General features: G+C 38.4%; 1 protein-coding gene across 1 annotated transcript; it reads left to right on the top strand.

Moving 5' to 3' along the window:
* The first annotated feature begins 948 nt into the window (after window positions 1-948).
* gtf3c3 (general transcription factor IIIC, polypeptide 3) lies at window positions 949-23779 on the top strand. The gene is made up of 19 exons (XM_030154756.1): window positions 949-1219; window positions 1431-1512; window positions 4754-5085; window positions 8097-8220; window positions 8309-8500; window positions 9509-9674; window positions 9796-9943; window positions 11652-11820; window positions 12849-12949; window positions 13039-13210; window positions 14529-14731; window positions 15749-15850; window positions 16144-16276; window positions 17696-17921; window positions 19508-19562; window positions 19654-19789; window positions 21034-21158; window positions 21246-21398; window positions 23070-23779. The coding sequence occupies exons 1-19, from the start codon at window positions 1127-1129 to the stop codon at window positions 23190-23192; spliced, it is 2835 nt and encodes a 944-aa protein (XP_030010616.1). The 5' UTR covers window positions 949-1126; the 3' UTR covers window positions 23193-23779.
* The last annotated feature ends 47 nt before the right edge of the window (window positions 23780-23826 follow it).

Below are 23826 nucleotides of genomic sequence, written 5' to 3'. Positions count from 1 at the left end.
GGGTCCTGTCTGGTGTGGTAGACCCCAGTCTTTATTGCTCTGGTGTTCAGGGCCTGTTCTTGTGCAGCCATGAGTCTTTCAGTCCAGCTTTTTCCAGCCACTGGTGTGTTTTCTTGATATCCGCCACTTCCTCAATTTGCCAGTGGTACATGCCATGCAGGGGCTTGTCCTTCCATGATAGCCCCTCGGGCTCCTCGTCCTTACTGGGCTTTTTTTTGCCTGAGGCATTCACTTATCATTTATTTATTTATTTATTTATTTATTTATTTTCCCAGGGGGTACTCAACCATAAAAAGTTTGAGAAACACTCCTGTAGTACATCAGGGTGTCAATCTGGGTTTTTGCTTGGGAAATGATCATTTTTAACACCACCAGGTGGCATCATTTTGAACATATTTAGCATAACAAACTGATCACCTTCTGCTTTGTGCTTTAACCCTGACATGTATGAGTTTGGGTGTGGATGTAATAATTCAACACAATTCTGTTTTTTGCATGTAGAATTTTTAAACTAATTCATATTTCCTTTTTTTTTTTTTTTTTTTTTTTTTTTTTAATCTAAAACATGACAACATCATGACAAAAACCAAATGGGTGAATGGGTGGTCTTTAAAAATTAATGAATATTGGTGGAAAAATTTAGCTCAGTGAAAACAGAATTTAATGCATACTATGTATAATTTGCAGAAATGTGTTGTCAAAAAGTGTGGTTGCTATAGTTTTTGTATCACTTTATTTAGTGTAATGTATATTGTATGTATGTATATTGTATGTATATTGTGCTGACTAATATGATAATCCGGCTCTGAGGCCTGATAATGTCTTTCAGTTATAGAAATTATTCATAGTATTCAGCTGACTCACCGGTGAATCAGCAATTCCTAATTTTTTCAACAGGTGGCGCCAAAACCAAACATTACGCTTTTTTCACTTTGACACCGGAAGTTGTTGTAAGTCACGTGATTGTAGTACACGCTTGTAATAGCGTCGTGTTTAATCACAACACAAGTGATTTTACAGTAAAGACTGCTTATTTAGCGCTAGTTTTATTGTAATGTGAAGTTGTTACGGTTTACAGAGTGTCTTCCACCGGAAACACTCAGTTAAAAGCCTTAAAAACAGCAGAATGTCTGGTTTCAGTTCGGAGCTCATTGATTATCTGGAGGGGAAGATAACTTTCGAAGAGTTTGACAGAAGGAGAGACGAGCGGAAATCTAAGGTAAAGAAAAATTCTATTTTAGTGAGACGGATAAATCTGCAAAAGCAAATTCAGCACCAGAGCTAAGTCAGCAAGCTAGCGAACCCAGTGTCATTTTTGCATCCCTGCTGAAATATTGTGTTTGTAGACTTAACTGCATCTCATGTTATCGGGCTGTGGAATCTGCCCTGAAAGTATCCATACATAAAGAGATATTTCGTTGTTTTTTCAGGAAGCAGATCCTGAGGCTGAAGATGTTCAGGAGGATGATGATGCTCAGCCTTCTACCTCCACTCACATCCCGGCGATAAGAGGTAAAACCTGGACCAAAACGGTCAACAAGTCACTGATGTTCAAGAAATGTAGGCTCCTAGTGGTTTGACATCTAGAAAACGGATCCAATGGGTTCTATGCACAGCCTCACTACTTCCTGAACTTCAGGAGGGTCCTTTATTTCCTGTCTTTCATTATTGGACACACTGATTAATCCAGGTGTGTCTGCTACTTCTTGTTGTGACTACTGATTAATTAGGCACACCTGGATTCATCAGTTTGTCCAATAATGAAAGACAGGAAATAAAGGACCCACCTGAAGTTCAGCAAGTAGTGAGGTTGTGCATAGAATCCATTATATGGAGTCTGAAGTTTGAGTGAATATTACATTAACTTTGTCTTAATTGTCAGAAATATTGTTTCTGTTTTCATCTATTTGTGTCACAGTGATCAGCATGAAGAGTTACAAAACTTTAACCCTTAAACGTTTAGAACTACTACTTCAGAACTATCTTCTGCATTTTTCAGTGAAAATCATGGATCTTACTATATTTTATTCACTGATGATGCAGATGATCACAGAAGCTCAGCGTTATTTTGTCAAAACATAGAAAACTGAAAAAAGATTGATTTTTCAGTAAAATATATCATTAAATGAGCAGGAAAATAAGTGTCTACAGCCACGGTCATTTGATTAAACATACATGTAATTGGTTTTATTGGTGAACTAGAAGCACTCTGAGAGCGCAGACCTCCGCCAAGGCTGATCAGTGGCCCCCCCCGTGGGCCCCCCCACCCCCGATCACCACCAAAATTTAATCATTTCTTCCTTATCCCATTTCCAACAAACCCTGAAAATTTCATCCAAATCTGTCCATAACTTTTTGAGTTATGTTGCACACTAACGGACAGACAAACAAACCCTGGCAAAAACATAACCTCCTTGGCAGAGGTAATTAATGTTGCTTTAGATAATGGTGTTTTCACATTCACTATAGAGCAGGGGTGCCCAATCCTGGTCCTTGAGAGCTACTATCCTGAATGTTTTAGATGTATCCCTCTTCCAACACACCTGATTCAAATGATAAGCCTATCATCAAGCTCTGCAGAAGCCTGACAATGACCATCAGGTGTGTTGGAAGAGGGATACATCTAAAACATTCAGGATAGTAGCTCTCGAGGACCAGGGTTGGACATCCCTGCTATAGAGCCTCTGAACGTCCAAATGAGTCATATCTGATACCAATGAAAAGCTGAGAAACTGCATTTTACCTGAATTACTGACACATACCTATAGGATTAGTAGATCAGAAGTTATTAACCATTTCAGAACAATAGATACTATTGGTTACCAGCTACTGTTTAAGTCTATGAGGATTAAAATCACTGATCCTGAGTTCTTCTTCTAACTTTATATTTGCAACATGTAGATTTACCTAATTCAGTCCAATAATCATATTATTTGCACAGGCTGTATGCCATTTACCTCTGACAGTTTGCACAATTATATATATATATGTGTGTGTGTGTGTGTGTGTGTGTGTGTGTATGTATGTATGTGTGTGTGTGTGTGTGTGTGTGTGTGTGTGTGTGTGTGTGTATATATATATATATATATATATATATGTATGTATGTATGTAAAAATTAGGGATGCACCGATACCACTTTTTTCCAGACTGAGTACGAGCACTTACATTTCAGTACTTGCCGATACGAGTACTTAATAATCCCATTCCAGTTCTTAGTTCCTTTAGTAAATGTGCTTTATTGTCGTTGTCATCAGTCTGACTGGAAAAAAGTGCTGCTACTGACATTTAATGTGTTGGAATGAGCGTTTCTCAATTAATCCACCAGGGGTCGCTGCTCTGAATTAACCATACTGGACAAATACCACGAAGAAGAGTAAAGTTTTTTGAGAAGAAGAAGAAAGTCAGTAATAACAAACATGGAGACAACAGAGGGAACACTAATGTGATACTAATATTGCAGCATTTTTGCTATTAAGGTTTAACAGCTTAGCTTCAGCAGGTAGAGAAAAGAGAAATGAGGGATAAGTTTCGTTTTCACTTCCGTTGGCGGTGGTCCGCACCACTCTGTACTCCTGGTGGTATTCTCCTTCTGGGTACGCATCCGCCAGCACCTGGAAAACGGATGGAATGTACGCAGAGGACGGACAGAACACTGCTTCCGTGTCTGTCTGTGTCTTTAACGTTACTTGCAGTCAGCGTTACTTTTATCACCATCATTTATTTTGAAAAATCTCTACACTCTTCACACTCCCCACACATTATTCCACCACCGCGTACCTGCTGCACTGAACTGGGAATGTCACACGGCTGTAAATGGTATCGGTGCATTTGTATCAGATATCTTTCACGAGTACAAATACGAGTACACACACTGAATATCGGAGCCGATACTCATGTCGGTATCTGTGCATCCCTAATTAAAATATATGTATGTATTTCTCTTAGTAATAGTAGTTTATATATTTTTTTTTAAAAATATTGTTTATGCTCTTTTTCTCCTGCGTGCCATTTTTTAAATGCCACTTTGTTTTGGTTGTTGTAATTTCTTAGATAAATTATTCTATTTAAATTTTTATACTTATACTTTTATATTTATCTTAAACTCTTGTGGCATTAAGTATGGATGACAAAGTAAGGTTTTTATTGTACAGGGAAACGTGTTTCTTTACTGTACACATGACAATAAAGGCTCTGAATCTTGAATATTCCTACATACAACCTATGTTTGGACATAGTAATCATTTTACTGGTATGTAATGTTCAATCAAAGGGATACCTTAAAAATTAAAAGCCTTAAACTCATCATCACTCATAAGTCATAAGTATAATTGGAGAAGGGAATCATTTGTTATATATCTAAACTGAAAATCATTTTAATTACACTATAGTTTACAATTATAAACCAAAAACGTCTATGATATCAATGATATAAGATAGAAACATCAGAAACAATGCTCCAGCATGACTTCTAATCATGTAACTGTCAATTCTGGGTGCACCTTCTTAATTTTTAATCCACAGTTAGTATTATTTAGTTACAAGACACTTTTACCAAGAACATAAATGATGTAAATTTACAGATTGGAGCAGCTGTAGATGAATCTAAACTGGGTGACAGAAAAGGTTTTTGGTGAGCATTTAGCACCAGCTTTGTGGTGGATAGTTTGTTTTTTATTTTTAATGTTGTGTTAATGTTACAGATAAGTGTTTCCAGCTACTTTAGGCAAATAATTGATGATTTTGTCTCCTCAGATGAAGGAGTCAGCGCAGGGGTTCAGCTGGCCTTCGCCTCAATAATAGGAGAAACCCCACAACATCTGTCTTCAGAAGATGAGGAAGAAGAGGAGGAAGATAGCTTGAGCTATGTTGACGATGAGGATGATGAGGATTACAAAGCAGAGGGTGAGGAGGAGGAAAAGGTGAAGGTGGATAAGACCAAGAAAAGCACGAGGCAGAAGGGGAGAAGAGGAAGAGGGAGGCGGAAGAAGAAGAAGGAGAGAGATGAAGAGGAGGACAATCTAACGGCTGGGGATGTCTTTGCCCTGGAGATGGAGCTGAACCGAGAAAACAAGAAGATGATGAAGGTGAGGAGGAGCAATGACACGTTCAGAATCTGTACCCGAATGAAATCTTTTAATGTTCATTTTAACTTTTTTCCTAAGTTTGTCGGAGACTTTGGTGCATTATCGGAGGTGTGTGGGTCTTCAACATAAACATTTTAAATTTTTCGTTGTGGACTCTCCTTATTTTTTTCATAAACATTTGGAAAAGCCATAGTAGATAACTGAAGACCAAGAAGTCCACCGGAGACCGACTGCATCCATTACATCTGGGAAAAGTCATTTAGTTAGTTTAAATGCACTGATTTTGCATTTTTCTACATTGGGTACTTCCCAAAATGGCAGGGAAAACCATAGGCCCTGTTTCAGAAAGTGGATTTAGTGGGGAAAAAAAGTCTTTGCAAATTTGTTAAATGTCAAATAAGAATTCTGTTTCACAAAATCCGATATTTTGTCAGCTTGCACCGTGAAATAACCTGCTCCTTGGCAGATTTTCCTCAAAAAACCCTGACTTTCCTCACGTCTGCTCTTGCTTCGTGAATGAGCTCTGTGACACAATGTTTCATCACCCTATTCATACCAACAATACACACAAACACATCTTTGGTCCACACACACATGCATTTGAATTTTATGATCAGCTTTGTTTGCCGTCTTGCTACAGATGTTGCTGTTCTGATGGGACTAATCTAAACCATGATCTTTACCCTCTGGTGCACACATTGTACTCTACAGATTCACTTTCAACTCTGGATAAAATACATGCATTTTCACTGCTTTCTGAGAGGTGATTTTTTTTTTAGCAGGCTAACATTGTGATGTGCACATTCAGACAGCTGACAGCTTATCAGGCAATTCACCCGAACAGAAACCTTCAATGAACAGACTGGAAATCAGATAATAAAATAACACTGACATGTACCAGACAGTGATCAGTGAATTAACATCTGTCATCATGTGTATCATCCTGTTCACTTTCATGTTTAGGATGATGTAAAGAATTGGTGTAAATATGTTTACATGTACAACATGTCTAAAGATACCATGCATACTAATAGCTACAGATTACTGAACTCATATCAGTGACTGTATTCAGTTTCATGCATCTCTATGTAGCCTGTTGTTGATTTATTGTTTCTGTTGCTATTAGGTTAGATTTTACGTAAATAATTAATACAATCCGTGAGGGAATCCAGTGCTAATTGTGTTATTTATATCTTTGACTTTTTTTTCCACTTATTTTGTTTATTTTCTACAGATACTAGTTTTTTAGACAAATATGCAGTAGTGGAGGAAGTACTGAAGCTTAGTACTTGAGTTAAAGTACAAATATCCTGCAAAATATATACTCAAGTAAAAGTAGAAGTACTATATCGACAATCTTACTGAAGTAAATGTACTTACTTTTAAGTTTACCTTAAGGTGTTTTTTTCAGTAAAAGTACTCACGCAATGGGTTGTCTCGCCTCTGCCAATGTCACTACTTTTAATAATTACAACCAACTATACAGTATATGTGTATTTGAAAGGTTGGTGTACTTATTGTGCATGCTCTCCTCAATTCTGTGTGTACTCTAATTTTTAATTCTGTGGATGACAAGTTATCTACTAGGTATTACCCACTAATTTACCATTAACTCAGTGGTTCCCAACCTTTTTTGGCTTGTGACCCCATTTTAATATCACAAATTTCTGGTGACCCCAGACATTCAAAAGGGAGACTTTTTTTTTTTTTTTTTTTTGCTGAAATTAATTTGTTTTTGATCATATAATAGTTTGCTATACTATGTTGCAAAGACCGACAGTTAGGCTATATAATGTATATTATTGTGGACGGAGACAGAAAAGCCAGGTTGAGATTACTGCACAAAGTGAGAGTTTTATTTTCCTTAGTCAGGATATGTACAGTCAGTCCAGCTTGTATTTACAAGACTGCAAATTAATACTGAAAAAACAATAACTCAAACTATGACTTATGAAAGAGCTGCAGCATCTGAAACCAGCCACAATGAACATTTGAAAGATAAACAGTACCACAGTGCTTCAGTTTCAGCTTCAGAGTTTGTCATGTCTTTTATGTATAGTGATTGTCTCTCTCCATACACCATATATTTTTTGTTAGTAAGTTTTTTATTTTTTATCAATTACTAGAAATTTCAGGTGACCCCACGGTTGAAAAACACTGCATTAACTTAAACCAGTTAAGACATGATGTATCTTTAAATCATTTATTTATTTGCAAAACTATTCAAAACATTGTGCTTCGTCTGAGCAGTAAAAGGAAAACACAACAGCAGCCAAACACTAGTGGTGGGATGGCGCTCTCAAGAATATGGCAGTGCAGGTATGAGTGCCATTACGAGCCCTATAATCAACTTTGGATCACTAGTACGTTTTGTTCAACAAGAGTTGCTTTCTGAAGTCCTTTACCTTGGCCTGCATGAAAAACAAATGTATCCTACTTGTAAAACTAGTCAGTACAAAGTTTATGTTCCAATGATTGCAGAAAAAGCTAAAAACATCGGCCTAATAATGTATAACACAACAAGATTTTGAGGAAATTGTGTTCATAAAATGTAACGAGTAATGGCATCGATTGTAGAAATGTAGTGGAGTAAAAAGTACAGTTAATTGATGCAAAATGTAATGGAGTAAAGTCAAAAGTATGCATTATTATTTTTACTTAAGTGAAGCACAGATGTGTAAAAAATGACTTAACTACAGTAGCGAAGTACAAATACTTTGTTACATTTCACCACTGCAAATATGCATGTAGTTACAAAACTACTGACATATTGCTTTAGATCCAGGCTATTGATTTGTCCTCAAGTGTCAGAAAGAAAAAAAAAGAAAAGAAAAGAAAAAAGATTATATTTATTCATTCTCCAGGCAAATGCTGAACTCTGAAAACAGACTCAGACTAAGTCCTGAAACTGATAACTCTGAGTTTTCAGGGTTTATCAGAGTAAACTAAAGAATGTATTAACCTTGCCCTCTGAAACAGGCTTTGGTGTTTGTTTGTATTTGTGTGTTCAGGAGCGACGTCATCGCAGTAAACTACCCCGGGCACTTCGAGGCCTGATGGGAGAAGCTAATATCCGCTATGCTCGAGGAGAGACGGAGGACGCCATCTTGATGTGTATGGAGATCATAAGACAAGGTATGATAGATAAAGGCTTCCACGACTCATACAGTGAAGTTTCTTTCCTGTGTTGAAGTACAATAATCCTCTCCCGTTCCTCCTCTAGCTCCTCTGGCCTATGAGCCATTCTCCACTCTGACTATGATCTATGAAGATAATAACGACATGGAGAAAGCGCTGCAGTTCGGTCTGATTGCTGCCCACCTGAACCCCTCAGACTGTGATGAGTGGATCAGACTGGCAGAGATGTCTCTGGAGCAGGACAACATCCGGCAGGCCATCGTGTGTTACACAAAAGGTCAGTGAAACATTCTCAGACTCTGCCTTTTAGCTCAGTTTAGTTTATGAACCTATTTTTGAAAGTATGAGGGAGCAATAGAGATTAATGGCTCAAGAACACTTCAGTTTTGTGCATTTTGAGCTGAATATTTAAGTGTCGTTTCCACCATTTACCTTATCATTAGCCTCATAGCATAATTGCATAAGTCATACACTATATGGACAAAAGTATGTGGACATGTTGAATTCAGGTGTTTCTTTTTTAACAGGTCTGGGATACAAAGCAATAATGACAAATGTCATAATATAGTTTTATAATAGGATGAATATCATTGCATTGGTTAGTTTGGTTTAGATTATCTTTCCTTCCGGGAGTGGGGGGGGGTGTTAGTGTAGGTCCTGACCCTCCTAGGTTGGACGGCACCTCAACTGAGTCAAGGGCTAGAGCAGGTAGGGGAAGTAACTGGCATGTCCATCTTATCCTTCAACTCTAAGCTCTCCCCTCTCCACATATATCACATATATATATAAATAAATATGTGATTGCGACACTGTTATAAACTGCTGTGAAGATGGATTGAGAATATATACAGGGTGATATCTTGTAATTATGATCTATTCATAATCATCTTTTCCCCTCCTCCAACTTATCAATATTACATTTGCCTGTAGTGATGTTCCCCCTCAGAGACAGCCGTCATCTTCTCGGTGGCTGACTCTGGCTCAGATCTGGGGCTTGGGTTCAGCTTAAATGACAGAAGTACATAACAGCATCACACGCACCTGCATGGCTTTGTCGTACTGGTAATTAGAGATATTAAAGCTCAGCAGCCATGTTGATAACATCATTGCATCAACGTGTCCACATACTTTTGTCAATTTAGTGCATAACTTAAGCAGTTATGCTATGAGGCTAACGTTATGTGTGTGTATTTACAAACTCACACTGAAATAACCAAACCTCTACCCAGTTCAAATGTGGATAAACTTCATTTGTTGCCATTCAGGTCTTTATTTTTCCTTCCAGCCATTAAGTATGACCCGACCAACGTACGCTACCTGTGGGAGCGCTGCAGCCTCCACATGCGTCTTGGGGAGCACAAGCAGTGCATGGATGGCTACCGGAGGATCCTGTCGCTGCTGCCGATGGAGGAAGGCGAACACTTCATGCAGCTTTCCAAAGACATGGCCAAGTATAGAAACAACAACAGAGTCAACACACTGTTTTCATAGACATCTTTATTTAGCTTTACATCTTTTATTTTTTCTATTTAAATGAATCTGTGTGTGTGTGTGCTTGTGTGTCCCACGTAGGAGTTATTATGAAAGTAATGACATGCCTGCTGCACTGGGTGTGATAGAAGAAGCCCTTGCACGACACCCCAATCTGGTCAGCGACGATGTTATCAACATGGCTGCTGAGCTTTATATCTCTAATCATCAGTACGACAAAGCCATGCAGGTGCGTGTGATGCTGTTAAGTACTTCTGTCATTAAAGCTGAACCCAAGCCCCAGATCTGAGCCAGAGTCAGCCACTGAGAGGATGACAGCTGTCTCTGAGGGGGAACATCACTAAAGGCAAATGTAATATTTATAAGTTGGAGGAGGGGAAAAGATGCTTATAAATAGATCATAATTACAAGATATCACCCTGTATATATTCTCAATCTGTCTTCACAGCAGTTTATGAAAGCCCTGAAATCACAGAATCACAAATAAATACTTAACATATTTTCTCTCTCATCAAAATTGTTTTAAAGCAATTCTCCTTCATATTCCCTTGTAAATAACACGTTTCTGGTTCTTTTGCAGCCAGAAATAAGAAATAACTGCATTGAATGATGAGTGCTGATTATTCAACATTATATGTGAACAAAAGTATTGGGACATGTTCAATTCAGGTGTTTCTTTTCTAACAGGGGTCTAGGGTATCAAACAATAATGACAAATGTCATATTGTGATATATACATCATATTGATTATTAATATTGATGCTTATATATCAAATCATCATGAACAGGACATCTTGCAGCTGTAGTCATGATGTGTCGCAATATTTTTGTCCATATAGTTTATAAACATCAATATTTCCTTTTTAAGTTTAATGGGAGATTTTCCTTCCTAAGTGAGATATGAAGAAAGTAGATGGGTATTTGTGGTAGAAAATTATTATTTACAGTCAGAGCACAAAAAATATTTTAGAAATTTACACCTAGAACATTTAAAATCATAGTCATGGATTAAAAAAAACAACAATCAATGCTGAGAGGAATTAAGTAAAAACCATCTCTGAGGCATTTTGGAAGCAAAGATAACATTTTAAGCCAAACTAACCAATGCAATGAGATTTATCCCAATTTAAAACTATATTATAACGTTTGTCATTATTGCTTTGTTTCCCAGACCCCTGTTAGAAAAAAACCCCCACCTGAATTCAATGTGTCCCAATACTTTTGTCCATATAGTGTATGATTTAGGCAATTATGCTATGAGGCTAACAATATGAGCCTTCTCTTCATCCAGTTTGATGTGATTCTGATAAAAGTGGTTTTGAATCTGTTGTGTGGAGTTGTTTGTGGTATAATTTGTTAGTATAATTGTCACATTCACTCGCTGACCACTTTGTGTCGCCTTCATGCTAATTTTCTCCTGTTATTCACGTTGAGTAAAGCTGATCATTGTCCAAATGACAAAAAAATATTGGTGTAAATGGACATCTCCAGCACTTTTGCCCCTGAGAGATAATTTGAGAAAATTAAAGTGGCCCAGAGCTATTCCTGTTTGATACTGCTTGTCACAGTTATTCATATATTTGACATAAAACCAGCAGAATAAAATTGTCTCATGTGAAACATCTGTAAAATGTCGCTTGGAGACCCCCTTTTATCAATAGTGTGATTCATGACACAAGGAAAAAACAAAAAACGTTTTTTGCTATTGTCACGTGTCATCACATAGGCCTAGTACGTCACATTTTTCATCAATGTCAACCCGACAACTGCACATTTTTATGGATTTGATAAGAAATGTGAGCATTAATACAAGCTCAAAACAGTTTAAGTGAAGTAGTTCTTTGAGAAAAAGCATCACTGCAGCAAGATGTATTAATGTTATCATCCTATCTATTCCAGTGTGTGATCTTTTTTTTTTTTAACCTTTGTTTGTCCAGACTTTGGTCCAGTTTGCAGGCATAGGTTTGGTCAGAGCAAACCCCAAATCCCAGTTTAAGGCAGAGACGAAGGATGAGAATGTGGAGAAGACGAATGAGGAAGTGGATGGAAAGAATGAAGAAAGTGCAGAATCAGAGGCAGCGAAAGAAACACCAAAAGAGGAGTTAGGTCAGTTTTTATGTTTACTTTTGTCTTTACTGTGTCTTATCTGGCTTAATTTTTCACAAAGAGCAAAGCTCTACATACTGGACCATGATGATTGTGACATTTTTATTGCCTTGAGCGACATTTTAGAACCTAAGGTATTTATCTTCCAAAAGTACTGATGTAAAAAAGCTGCTGCTCATTTGTTAAATAAATGATGAAAGATAATTCCTTTGGAAACATAAACCCCCGGAGGACGAGTTGACATTTTGAGCAGGCGTCAGCAGGCAGAGGAAATCGACATTGTTCAATCTCTTATTGTCCTATAATGTGTCGACAGTAATTAACCAAGTGCATGAAGGTGATTATTATTCTCCAATGTGACACGTCCTTTTGTCACCACCTTTGTCACTTTTTGTATTCTTTTTAGGTCATTTAGTCAATTGTATAGCAGCAGGCTGTCTGTCAGACATATCATTCATTAAATCACTTTAAATCTTTAATCTTGTAGTCTAATTCTTCCTGTCAGATTTGAACCTTTCCTTTTGTATCGTCTGATGAAAACCCAATATTTAATGGTGAGATCAGATGTTGAACTTCCAGACTTGACTAAAAAACAAGAATCTTTCACCTGAAAACATGAATCAATTTCATGTGATTGTTAAAGGTCTTCTGGGATGTTTTATTTTATTCTATACTATCAGCTTTCATACCTTAGTATTGAGTATTAAATGGATGTATTATATTATAAGGAGTCTTATATTTTGTTGTTTTTTTAAAATAAAACAAGTGGCATCAAGTAATCATACTACCACTTAAAGGATTAAAACCCTGAAAATAATTGACCATTTGGTAGTTTTAAGCAGAGGTGAAGGGGTTTAAGAGATTTCCACTGAAAAAAATATTGATATATGATCATTTTATAGCAGTTTTTTGTGCACATACATTTTTTGGCTGAGTATAAATTAGATCTGTAAGGGTTAACACATAATCCAAGGACCTGTCATGTTATCTGTTAGTTTTAAAGCATAATGAGATCAATGTGTCTGCAGGGGAAATTCTGGACGTCCATATACCAGACAGTGTCCCTGTGGACTTAAGGGCAAAGGTCATTGTCAGCCTCATACACCTGCATGTCTACACGCCTCTGGAGGTAAGCAGGACCTTCATGACAGCAGCACGAAGGTGTGTGAGTTAGAAGATTCCCTGTTCCCGGGTCACTCAGAGCCTTTCCACTTACAGGAGCTGGTGGCATCACTAATGGAGCACAGTGCAGAGGAGGTAGGAGACCTGTACCTGGACGTCAGTGAAGCCTACATGGAGGAAGGCCAGTACGAATCAGCTTTACCAATGCTGTCAACCCTCGTCGTATCAGAAAAATACAACCTGGCTGTTGTCTGGCTCCGGCACGCAGGTATGAAACATTTTAGATGGAGAATGGTAAAAGTGGAAACTGTAAACCTGTTCAGGAAGAGTTAATGTTTTGGCTAATGCACCCGCTTATAGGTGACAGATGACTTTTATTCCATATTCAGCTTTCAGCCTGATAAAGACATTTCCACCGGGTCATTGGTCAGTATCAATAATTATCATAATAAATGTCAGTTATATTTTTAAGGCTTAAGGACAGATATTTGGACACAGTCACTGGTGACCTTACTGTCAGAACATTAAACACACTTGAAAAGTAAGCACAAATCTGTCATCATCAGAATTATCATTAGAAAATATTTGTTCAGCATCAAAATATGCACCAATGAAATTAAGTAAAACAACAAATAAATGGAACTTGTGCTTTACATGTTAAGGTGAATCCAATGAGACCCAAAAGTCTTTTTTCACCCAATGATACATCAAATTAGCTTTTCACGGTGGCGGGTGGCGGATGGCGGGTGGCGGGTGGTGGGCGGGTGGTGGGCGGGTGGCGGGTGGCGGGTGGTGGGCGGGCGGGCGGATGGACGGACGAACGGACGGACTGACTTTCTAAATCCCAAATTGGGAAATTACAGTGTAGCAACAGCAAAAATTACCACAGTACCACAGAAAACACGAATAAAAAAGAAAAACAACACAAGAAAAGCACTCGGAGAGCGCAGACCTCCGCCAAGACAGATCTGCCCCCCCACCCCCACCCCCTGATCACCACAAAATTTAATCAGTTCTTCCTTGTGCCAGTATCAACATTTCCTAAAAATTTCATGAAAATCCAAACAAACATGCACGCACGCAAACACACAAAGCAAAGTGATCACAGTACCTCCTGGCGGAGGTAACAAGAGCAAACACTATACTTAATGATAAATTAGAAGTATAAAAGATATGTGCAGAATCTGGATAATAACTGCAATGTGCAAAACAGGCTGTTATATTCAGAATGAGAAAGTGCAGATAGATTTATGACCAGAGACTTCAGAGGTGACTTATTATAGAGTGAGAATACATATCCATAAGCATTAGTCACTCTGTTGACTGATCTCTAAGCTTACATATATGTAAAATATCAAAATCATGCTACCTCTTAGCATGAAATGCATTCACATTTTCTTGTGGGGGTCACCTCCAGTGCCTCACCAACATGGAATATTCTTTCATTCATTCATTTTCTGAACCGCCTAGTCCTTGAGAGGGTTGAAACGTGCATCTAAAAACAATAAAATCCCCAAATGAACTTTGCGATTTATAGCTAATTTATAGCAGCACAAATTAAAAGCTCCATCTCTTCTCTGTTGCAGAATGTCTGAAGGCGCTGGGCCATATGGGGCCTGCAGCAGACAGCTACGCTAAAGTGGTGGAAAAGGCTCCGCAGCACCTGGAGGCCCGCCTCTCTCTGGCCACCCTGCTGCAGCAGCTGGGGCGACCAGAGGGCGCCCTGAAGGCTCTGGAGTCCATGTACGACAGCGACACGTTGGCACAGGACTCATCAGCTGCACAGAAGGTAAGTCTGGACGGTCTTAGAGGGTAGCCACGGCCTAGACGGCTGGAGTCGGCTTGTTACAGAAGGGTCGCCGGTTCAATTCCCCTGACTGGTGGAGTGTTGTTGGTTGATATGCCCTTGAGCAAGGCACTCAACCTCCCATATGCTCCTAGTATGCAGTGAGTGATGCATGCATGATCTAGTGATGGGTTAAATGCAGACGACCAGTTTCGATGTGTGGTGCGTATCTGTGTGTGAGAACCCTACTGTCAGATATGGATTGTTAATTCTTTACTGCATTTGCATGAGGCACAGTAACTTCTACTCTGAAAACCAACTACTCTACAAGGTTAATTTCTAAAGAGCACTTTATGTTGGATGGTAGCAGCAACATTATCTACATTCTACATGGGTGGTGTGGTCGACATAGTGGTTAGCACTTTCGCCTCACAGCAAGAAGGTTCCAGGCTTGACTCTCAATCAGACCAGAGCATTTCTGTGTTGAGTTTATCTGTTCTCTCTGCAACACATGGGTTTCCTCTGGATCTTCTGGTTTCCCCCAACCATTAAAAACATGTACATAAAGGTTCATTTTCCTGTCGGTGCTCCTGGCCAACGGTGCTTATGAAGATCTGGAGTTGTTCCTCGAGTGCCTTCAGTGGCAGTTCACTGGTCCTAATGAGCTACTTGGTAATGCTAATTGCTAACATTAATGCTCGGTGCTGTGTGTATTATGCTGGGTAAAAAGCAGAGATCAAATTTCCCTATGGGGATACTAATGCAAGCTAACCTTTACCCTTTTATTTATAAGCTGTACTGGACTATCATGGACATGAAGGAAAAACAGTTTTTCATACAAAAATGGCTTCCTCGAGCAGGGATCCCTTGTACACTTGAACATTTTCATATTATAGATGAGTTGGGTAGAAGTAACAGTTGTGCTATTAGCTTAAAATGTACATTTGTGTCTCATGAAATGTGATGTATCAATATGAAAATACTTTAACATATCATTTATCGTGTAAACTTGTGTTGTAGGAGTTAAAGCTGCTGCTGCATCGTTCCACACTGCTTAAGACTCAGGGACAAACACAGAAGTATCTGGACTCAATGATCACTATGATCTCCATGCTGCTGAAGGTAACACACACAGATGTGTTTTTCTATTCCTTTTTCACCGTTTGCATCCAGGCGGATTTTCTGCAGGAACCTGCTCCTTAAATCGAGGATGTCTCTGAATTTAAGGACTTAAATGGGAGGTTATTAATGGCATAAATGAGCCATAAAATGTGTCTATCCTGTAATCACCCAATACTGTTTTGTCTTAATATTCGGAGCATGGCCAAGCAGACAGATTGACTGTAGAGGGAAGTTACATTTGTCAGATAGAAATGTGATTTACATGTCCTGTGTGTGTGTAATGTGCTTTTTAGGTGGCGATGCAACGTGCAAAAGTGACCGTGCGCTCTGTCCTTGTGTCGGGGGAGAGTCACCTGAGGCTGGTGAAGGTCCAAGGCGTGGAGCAGGAGATTGATGACCAGGAAGCTGCCTATCTGGACAACACTGGTGTGTGTGTGTGTGTGTGTGTGTGTGTGTGTCTGTGTGTATTTGCTGGTCATTTGCTATAAGTGTTCCTGGGAGCCTGGCTGGTGCACAGAGGCTGCAGTTGGCAGGAGCACCAAAGAGCAGAGCAGTTGGCGAGACATTGTTTGCTGTCAGCACTTATTAGCAGTTACCATATGTGGAAAGAAAGCTGTTTATTGCAGAGCTGAAGGAAATATCTACATGTTTTAGACCATTAACTGTGGATTGTGTAGCCTTTGCTTCATCACTGCTGACAAGCATCCAAACTGTGCCATATGTTTCCACGTCAGCTCCTGCTTTCTAAGCAGCTATTGTTTCCTCTTATGTCACTGTGGTGTAAAAATACACTTGAACTCTCCAACTAAAAAAATCATCTTTTCAGACACCGAAAAGACCATTAGGCAAACATTCATATCAAGTAAAGGATAATGTGCTTGTGTCATGTCCTGCATTTTTAAGGTTACTGATCCATTTACTCAGCAAAAACAGATCAACTAGAAAGAAAAGATACATTTAGTAAAAATTCTTAAAAGGAGAAGGTGTGTAAGTTGTCTCTATCTTAAAAGAATTAAAAAATAGTCAAAGACAAATGTATTGCTTACATACAATATGATTACTTAGAATGGGTGTGCCAAACCTGCAGCCCGCGGGCCATAACAGGCCCGCCAAAGGGTCCAGTCCAGCCTGTGGGATGAATTTGTGGAATGCAAAAATTTCACTGAAAACATTAACAATCATGGGTGCCAAAATCAGTGTAGTTCAGGGTCACATACAACCCATTAATAACATAATGTATAATTATAACTCCAATAATGCCACCTCCAAATTTTTCCTCTTTGCTTTAGTATAAAAACGTGACCAACCATGTACAACCTGAAATGTCTGAAGATAAAATAAGTGTAATTATCACAATATTCTGCCTGTTACTAATTGTTTTGTACCATTGTAGATCCAGTATGATCTGTAAGTTCTAATGCACATGTGTATATGATAAAGTGAGAAATAATATTGTTAAAATTGCTAATATTTTTCTTAAAATATCTCTGGTTGTTCATGTCATGTTCATTTTTAGAAAGGATACTTTGTAAATGTAAACATTTTCATAATGTGATTTAACTTTTTTCACTCTAAAGCAAAGAGAAAAGTTTTGTTGTCATTATTCATAGGTTATTATACTGTTGTTTAACTGGTCCGGCCCACTTCAGATCACATTGGGCTGAATGTGGAACCTTAACTAAAATGAGTTTGACCTGCCTGATTTAGAAGATTCATTTGTTGTGGTCATCTTTTACTTCAGTTAACAAAAAACTTCACTTCTCAATAAAGTTTTTTTAACTTTGTTAAAATTAATGTTGTAAAAAAAAAAGAAGAAGATTATGATCTAATGTGGCCTCTGCTCAGGTAAAACCAACGTGTTGTCCAAAGAGGATTGGTGGCAGCTGCTTGTGACCTGCCTGCTGACACTCTGCGAGGTTCACCGCTACGAAGAGACTGACCTGCTCGTCGAATCTGCCATGGAGTTTTACTCCTTCTACGACATTAAGCCCAGACGGAAGGAGCTGGAGTTCCTGGGTCTGTCTGCAACCATCCTCGACCACAACCACTACAAAGCCTACAACTACATCAGGTACAGTGACTGAGAATGTTTCACTACTTTACATCAACTTTATGGAGTGTTTTCATCGTGGATTAACCCTTAGGGGTCTGAGCCTATTTTGGCTGTTTTTGAGTACTTTTGATTTTGCCTTTTATGTACACTCACAGTCAATGAAAACTTTGAGACCATATTTTTCAGCATAATTTTTATTTTGAAACCCTAAAGTGGAATTTTTTCATATGAATCATTTGTTTAGGATATTGGCATACAGAAACAAAAATCAAAAGTTTCAAGAATAATTTCAAAACAAAAAACTTAGCAAAAGAAAATGGCACCTGCCAAACACAAAGTCACATCAGTAGCGGTCCTGGTCGGGAGTTGTCACTGTCTCTTGCCCTGGATGTGGTCTGTCGTCAACAGAGCCTGTGGTGTTGTGGGGTTCAACCAGGTTTCTGATTGTGGGTTGGGAACAGCCCAATACGCCTGGCTATATCCCTGTAGCTCAAACCGGCCTCCACCATACCCAGTACCCGGAGACGTTGTTCACGTGATAGACGTGGCATCATGCCGTTCACTGGACTAACAATGGTGGCCTTTTTTGGGCCTTTATGTAGGCCTTCAAAACCAATCCTCAAATTGTGCAGATACCCACTGAGTATTGCCCAATGTGTATTTGGTCCACTTTTGCAAAGAGACCAACCCATGTGCAATGAACCGTGACAACATGACAACTCATCATTATCTCAACTACCCGAGCACTAAGTCATCAATAAATCCACAATGAATAATTACACCCCCCCTACAAGTAGAAATATGCAGACATTTCTACCACAAAGTTTCTATTGACTGTCAGTATTCTATATAAAGAAATGTTTACTATACCCATGTTTGGTATCTTTTTTTGCTGCACAACTTCATCTATCTCATCTGCCTATTATTTTTTCACTTTAACCTACTATATCAACACAAAAGGCCAAAAAACACACAAAAAATATAAAATCCAATTTGAAAAATGTATGTCATTTATTGCATAAATAACACAAAGATGCTTAACGAACCTTTTCAAAGACTTTAAAGTGAATATTCATTCCAAATATTAGGTATATAAAATCAAAATTGTTATAAATTAAAGCTATACTCAAATATTTGACATAAAAAACATATCTTTACATAGGCATTTTCTCCAGTTTTTTTCTCCCCACCCTTCCCACCACCCATCCTCCCGGTTTCCGCATCCGGTTCAGGTGAGGGTCATTCTCACCCTTACCTGCAATGCTAATGCAGTCTGCGGATTAGAATCCACAGATTCTGCCGTTTTTTTTTCCATTTTGCAAATGGACAAAAAATGACGAAGATATGGTAAGAAATATAATGCCCACCCCGCCTCCTTTTCATACTTTTATTCATGGTTGTTTTCTCCAGTTTCGAAATGTCATATCTCCGGTTGTATTTGCTCTATCAACATCAAATAAAAAGTGAGAGAGTGTTCCAAGTCCGCACTTTCGAATGCAATTATTCCTAGTGGTCTACGTGACAGACATCCAATGCTACAACATGTTGAAAATGTCATGTCTGTGGACCTCTAAGGTTTAAAAGACCGTATTTCCTCTCATCAGGTTGATGCTGATGGAAAATGTCAATTTGCCGCAGCTTTGGAATATCTTTAACCAGGTATGTTTCAACATCTTTGTAGAAAAACATCCCTCCAATTTTAAGCAAAACATCAGAAACTCTTCTTTACATTGCTTTGCGTTTTCCTCAGCTGACGATAAAATCTGAGCACCAGCGTCACCATCGCTTCTGTCTGCGTCTGCTGTTAAAACATCCTGACAACCACGCCTTGTGCGTCCTCTGTGGACACAATGCCATGGTTTCAGGGAGTTTCAAACTTGCTCTGGGTACGTAGCACACACAACACCAGACGAGAAAGTACTCATGCATGTTTTAATCTCTTCAACAAAAGTACATGACTCAGAAATGATAAGTGCAGTGTTTTGTTTTCCACAGACCAAGAATTTCACAAGACTAAAATTGTCAAATGGTGATAGGAAATAAATATTAAAACAACTGTGTACAAAACTCCTACCAAAAGGGTTACAAGGTCAATAAAGGGCATCATAAAAATAAAAATTACCAAAATATGACCATAGATATTGTAAAAGAAAATGAACAGACTCTAAAAACCCTAAAATAAACACTAATAGTAGACAACAGGAGGGGAGAAGTGTGCAAGAGGGAGTGAATTTGCTATTTTCCAACACTGTATGTTATCTGTGTTTAATTAACCCTTTAACCCCTGAGTCATGATTCCAGGTTAAAGTTGCTGCTGTGAATTGTTGTCTCTCTCAGTGTCATAAAAGCTGCTTTGAGTATGTACTTGTGTTTCTTTTCTTTTGTGGTTTGGCTTTCCTGTGTGTTTTAGGGTCAAAACAGGGTGGAATAACAGAAAAAGACAGAGAGGAATTGAAGTATGATGGGTTTTTACTAAATAAGGCACTAAGAATGTACATCAATAAGAGATTTAGGATGTTGAACATGAATTGTGAACGAGAACACACTTAACAACAAGGATTTGAATTTTGGCCCAGTAGTTTTTTTCCAAATCAGTCCAGCTGCTTTTTGACACCTGGTTGAACTCCAATAAGCAGTTCCATGGTCAAAACTCGGTAAATCACAGTAAAATTAAATAAAGGAAAATCACCACAACACTGTAAACAACAATTAAAAAAAAAAAAAAAAAAAACAACACATACACAAGTCAAAGGGTGTGTGTAAAAAAAAAAAAAAAAAAAAAAAAAAAAAAAAAAAAAAAAAAAAAAAAAAAGCCCAAACCATCTATTTTTATAGTGAGTCAGTCTCACAGGGGTGCACTGAGCATGCTCAGTGTTTATGGAAAATGCAAGGTCTGTATCAGCACGTTTTGAAATTTTTCCTACTGAGCTAACGGTTGAGTTTTTAGGAATATTTAAAATCATACATTCTGAACGTTCACCACAGACATGTCGGGGGTTAAAGGGTTAAACAGTTCCTTAAATCCATTCCTACTATTTCTGTGCAGCTTCTTGTTTTCATATTCAGTTCTTAAAAGTCTATAAATTTTTGGAACAGCAGATGCAATCACAGATATTTTGTGTATTTTCAGGTCAGTACGTTCAGGCCTTCCAGTCTCATGCCTGCACCCCCATGTACAGTCTCTGTGTGGGTCTCACCTACTTCCACATGGCATCTCAGAAATACGTAGCCAAACGACATGCACTGGTGCTGCAAGTAAGTGTGTGTGAAAGCTTGTTAAAGATTGTTAAAAATCTACAGCTGTTTGTTGTTAAGTACAAGTATATGTTTGTGCATCTTCAGGGTTTCTCCTTCCTGTGGCGGTACGTGGAGCTGCGTGGGGAGTGTCAGGAGAGCATGTACAACCTGGGCCGAGCCCTGCATCAGATGGGCCTTGTCCATTTGGCCATACATTACTATCAGAAAGCCCTTACTCTGCCTGCACAAAAACTGGAGGTACAGACACGCATCATATTTATGTCAACGACCGTACAGAACAATCATACTGTCCTGTGTTTTTAATGTTTTGTGTGTGACGTTTGAGATGCTTTCTCCAGACTGTAGAACAAATCTACCTACGGGTACCAGTAAAGTCACCCTGACAGTTTTGGGAGTAAGCGTCACAAAAGTAATGCATTACAGTAACAGATTACTTTTTGCTATAACACAGTAGTGCAAGGCATTACTAATCAGTTTTCTGTAATATTTTACTCGGTACATGTTCAATAGCGCTTGCGTTACAACACACTTTTCGCCCATAATTTAATTGTTCAAATAAAAAAAAAAAAGCCAAAAAAAAAGAACAGCTAGACCCTGGAAAGGTCTATTTCCTGTTGGTGTTCAGCCAATGGGTGAAGATGGCAGAAGACAATACATGGACGTATGCTCCTTACAAACCCTAACCCTGCTGTACAGAAGCTAGTTAGCATGATCCCTGTGATCAGCAATGACAAGGTAAGCTAACGTCTCTATGACTAGTTAGAATTCTACATCAGTTGCCGATTTACTTACTGGCATCCTCAGTGCTGCGTTCCCTGTTTGAACACGTAAAATTCTGGAAAAAAAAAAATACAACCATTCCTGCTGGGATTTGAACATCGTAGACTGTACCGTTACTTACTGAGCTATCCGTCCACATGCGCTTCAGGGTGCAAATTTGTGCGTCCCAAGGCTCTCCTATCTCTTGTATTGGGGGGAGACTGATCTCATGAAATGGCGTTGTATGTCACACCAGTTCTTATGGCATTTGGCGTGCTATATGTACACATTTTTGACCTGTCATGTGTTATTCAGCGCCATTTGATCCTATGTTAATTTACGCCAAGATCTCCGGTTGACATAACCCTCAGTGCGTGGCATTTGACGTGGCATGAACATGCATGCAAAAGCTTACAATGTATGCAGATGATATGCCAATTAAAAGTGGCGTGTATATTTACACGAGTCATGATATCACATTAAGGGGGGGTTATTATTTGATTTTGGCGGGGGGGCTTCTACTGTGCATGTAACTGCATATGTAACTCAGAAGTAATACAGAAGTCATGTAACGCATTACAATTTTGAGAATATTGTAAGGTAAGGAATTACTTTTAATTAACAGTAACAAGTAATCTGTAATGAATTACAGTTTGGAAGTTGCTTACACAACACTGGTCAACTAGTCTGGGAGTTTCCGGAACTTGAAACGTGATTCACCAAAAGAACACCAACACTGCAATGTGCACCTTTAATGTTTTATTCTGATTGTTTGTAAAAAATTATATGTTTGTTTTGTGAAAATTTCCCAACTTAACAAAAAAAAGCAATTTCAACTACATTAAAATTTGCTAAATTTTTCTAACTTAAGAAATGAAGTTGGTTCAACTACATTAAAATTTGCTGATCCATCATCCCTCCTAGTTTGTGAACCTGTTTCATTACTACAGTTGAGCGCATATTAGGATTACTGTGCCTTTAAAACTAGAGACATATTTTTTACCTCTATGTAGGACATGGATGAATGGACCCACATGTCCAGATGTTTCCAGCCTCTTTTTTTTTTTCATCACGGATGACTCAGGTTTAAGGAGAGCAATCTGTTCCACATTTGTCAGGATCCCACTTTCTCTTTCTTTGTCTCTCTAGGGAATCAGCGATGATCAGGTGGATCTGAGAAGAGAAATCGCCTTCAACCTCTCCCTCATCTACCAGGACAGTGGGAACATGGAGATGGCCCGGCAGCTCATCGTCACACACTGTATTGTGTGACAAAAACAGTTTTATTGTTGTGAAATGTACAGCACTGTAGAAAGGGTTCTGGAGTAAAATGTGCTCTAGTGTTATGATTAGGGCTGGGTATCATTCACAAAATGACACTAGGTAAACATGACATTACTATGACATGGTTTAATGCTCCAGGAGCTGAAATCAGAGAAAAACACCTCCGGATTTTCACCTTTCTACGTCTGTAAACCAAGTCGTGGTGTAGACCAGTTTAAATAAATTGAATTACAATATGCTGAAAAGTGACCAGCGGCTATAAATCCATCTACCACAATTTAAAATGTTTTGTTAGCATAAAATTATTAATGAAAATGTACATATACACTGACACTGGAACTTGGCATCAGACAAAAAGACATTTCAGTCGGTGACAAAAATGTTGACGTTCACTTCCTATCCCAAATGCTGATGCTTGTTTGTATGAAGAATAAGCAACTCTTCATAATACAGAATTTATTTCCTTCTGATGAATATATACAAACACTGGTGTTTTTTTTTGATAGCTTAGTTCATCCTCTGTAATGCCAATATGACCCATAAAGTAAAAATGCTTCTATTTTTGTAAAATGTAATGTTGATCGTGTCTGTTTTTTTTTTTTTTTTTTTTAAGACTGACAGA

This window comes from Sphaeramia orbicularis, chromosome 2 (genome assembly GCF_902148855.1).
Source record: "Sphaeramia orbicularis chromosome 2, fSphaOr1.1, whole genome shotgun sequence".
Lineage (NCBI taxonomy): Eukaryota > Metazoa > Chordata > Actinopteri > Kurtiformes > Apogonidae > Sphaeramia > Sphaeramia orbicularis.
This window is presented reverse-complemented; position numbering and strand designations above follow the sequence as displayed.

Excerpts from the sequence above, each read along its gene's own strand:
- gtf3c3 (XM_030154756.1), top strand. The coding sequence starts at position 1,127 with ATGTCTGGTTTCAGTTCGGAGCTCATTGATTATCTGGAGGGGAAGATA. Across the intron at positions 9,944-11,651 it reads AGTACGACAAAGCCATGCAG|ACTTTGGTCCAGTTTGCAGG; the intron begins GTGCGTGTGATG and ends TTGTTTGTCCAG. Across the intron at positions 12,950-13,038 it reads ATGTCTACACGCCTCTGGAG|GAGCTGGTGGCATCACTAAT; the intron begins GTAAGCAGGACC and ends TTCCACTTACAG.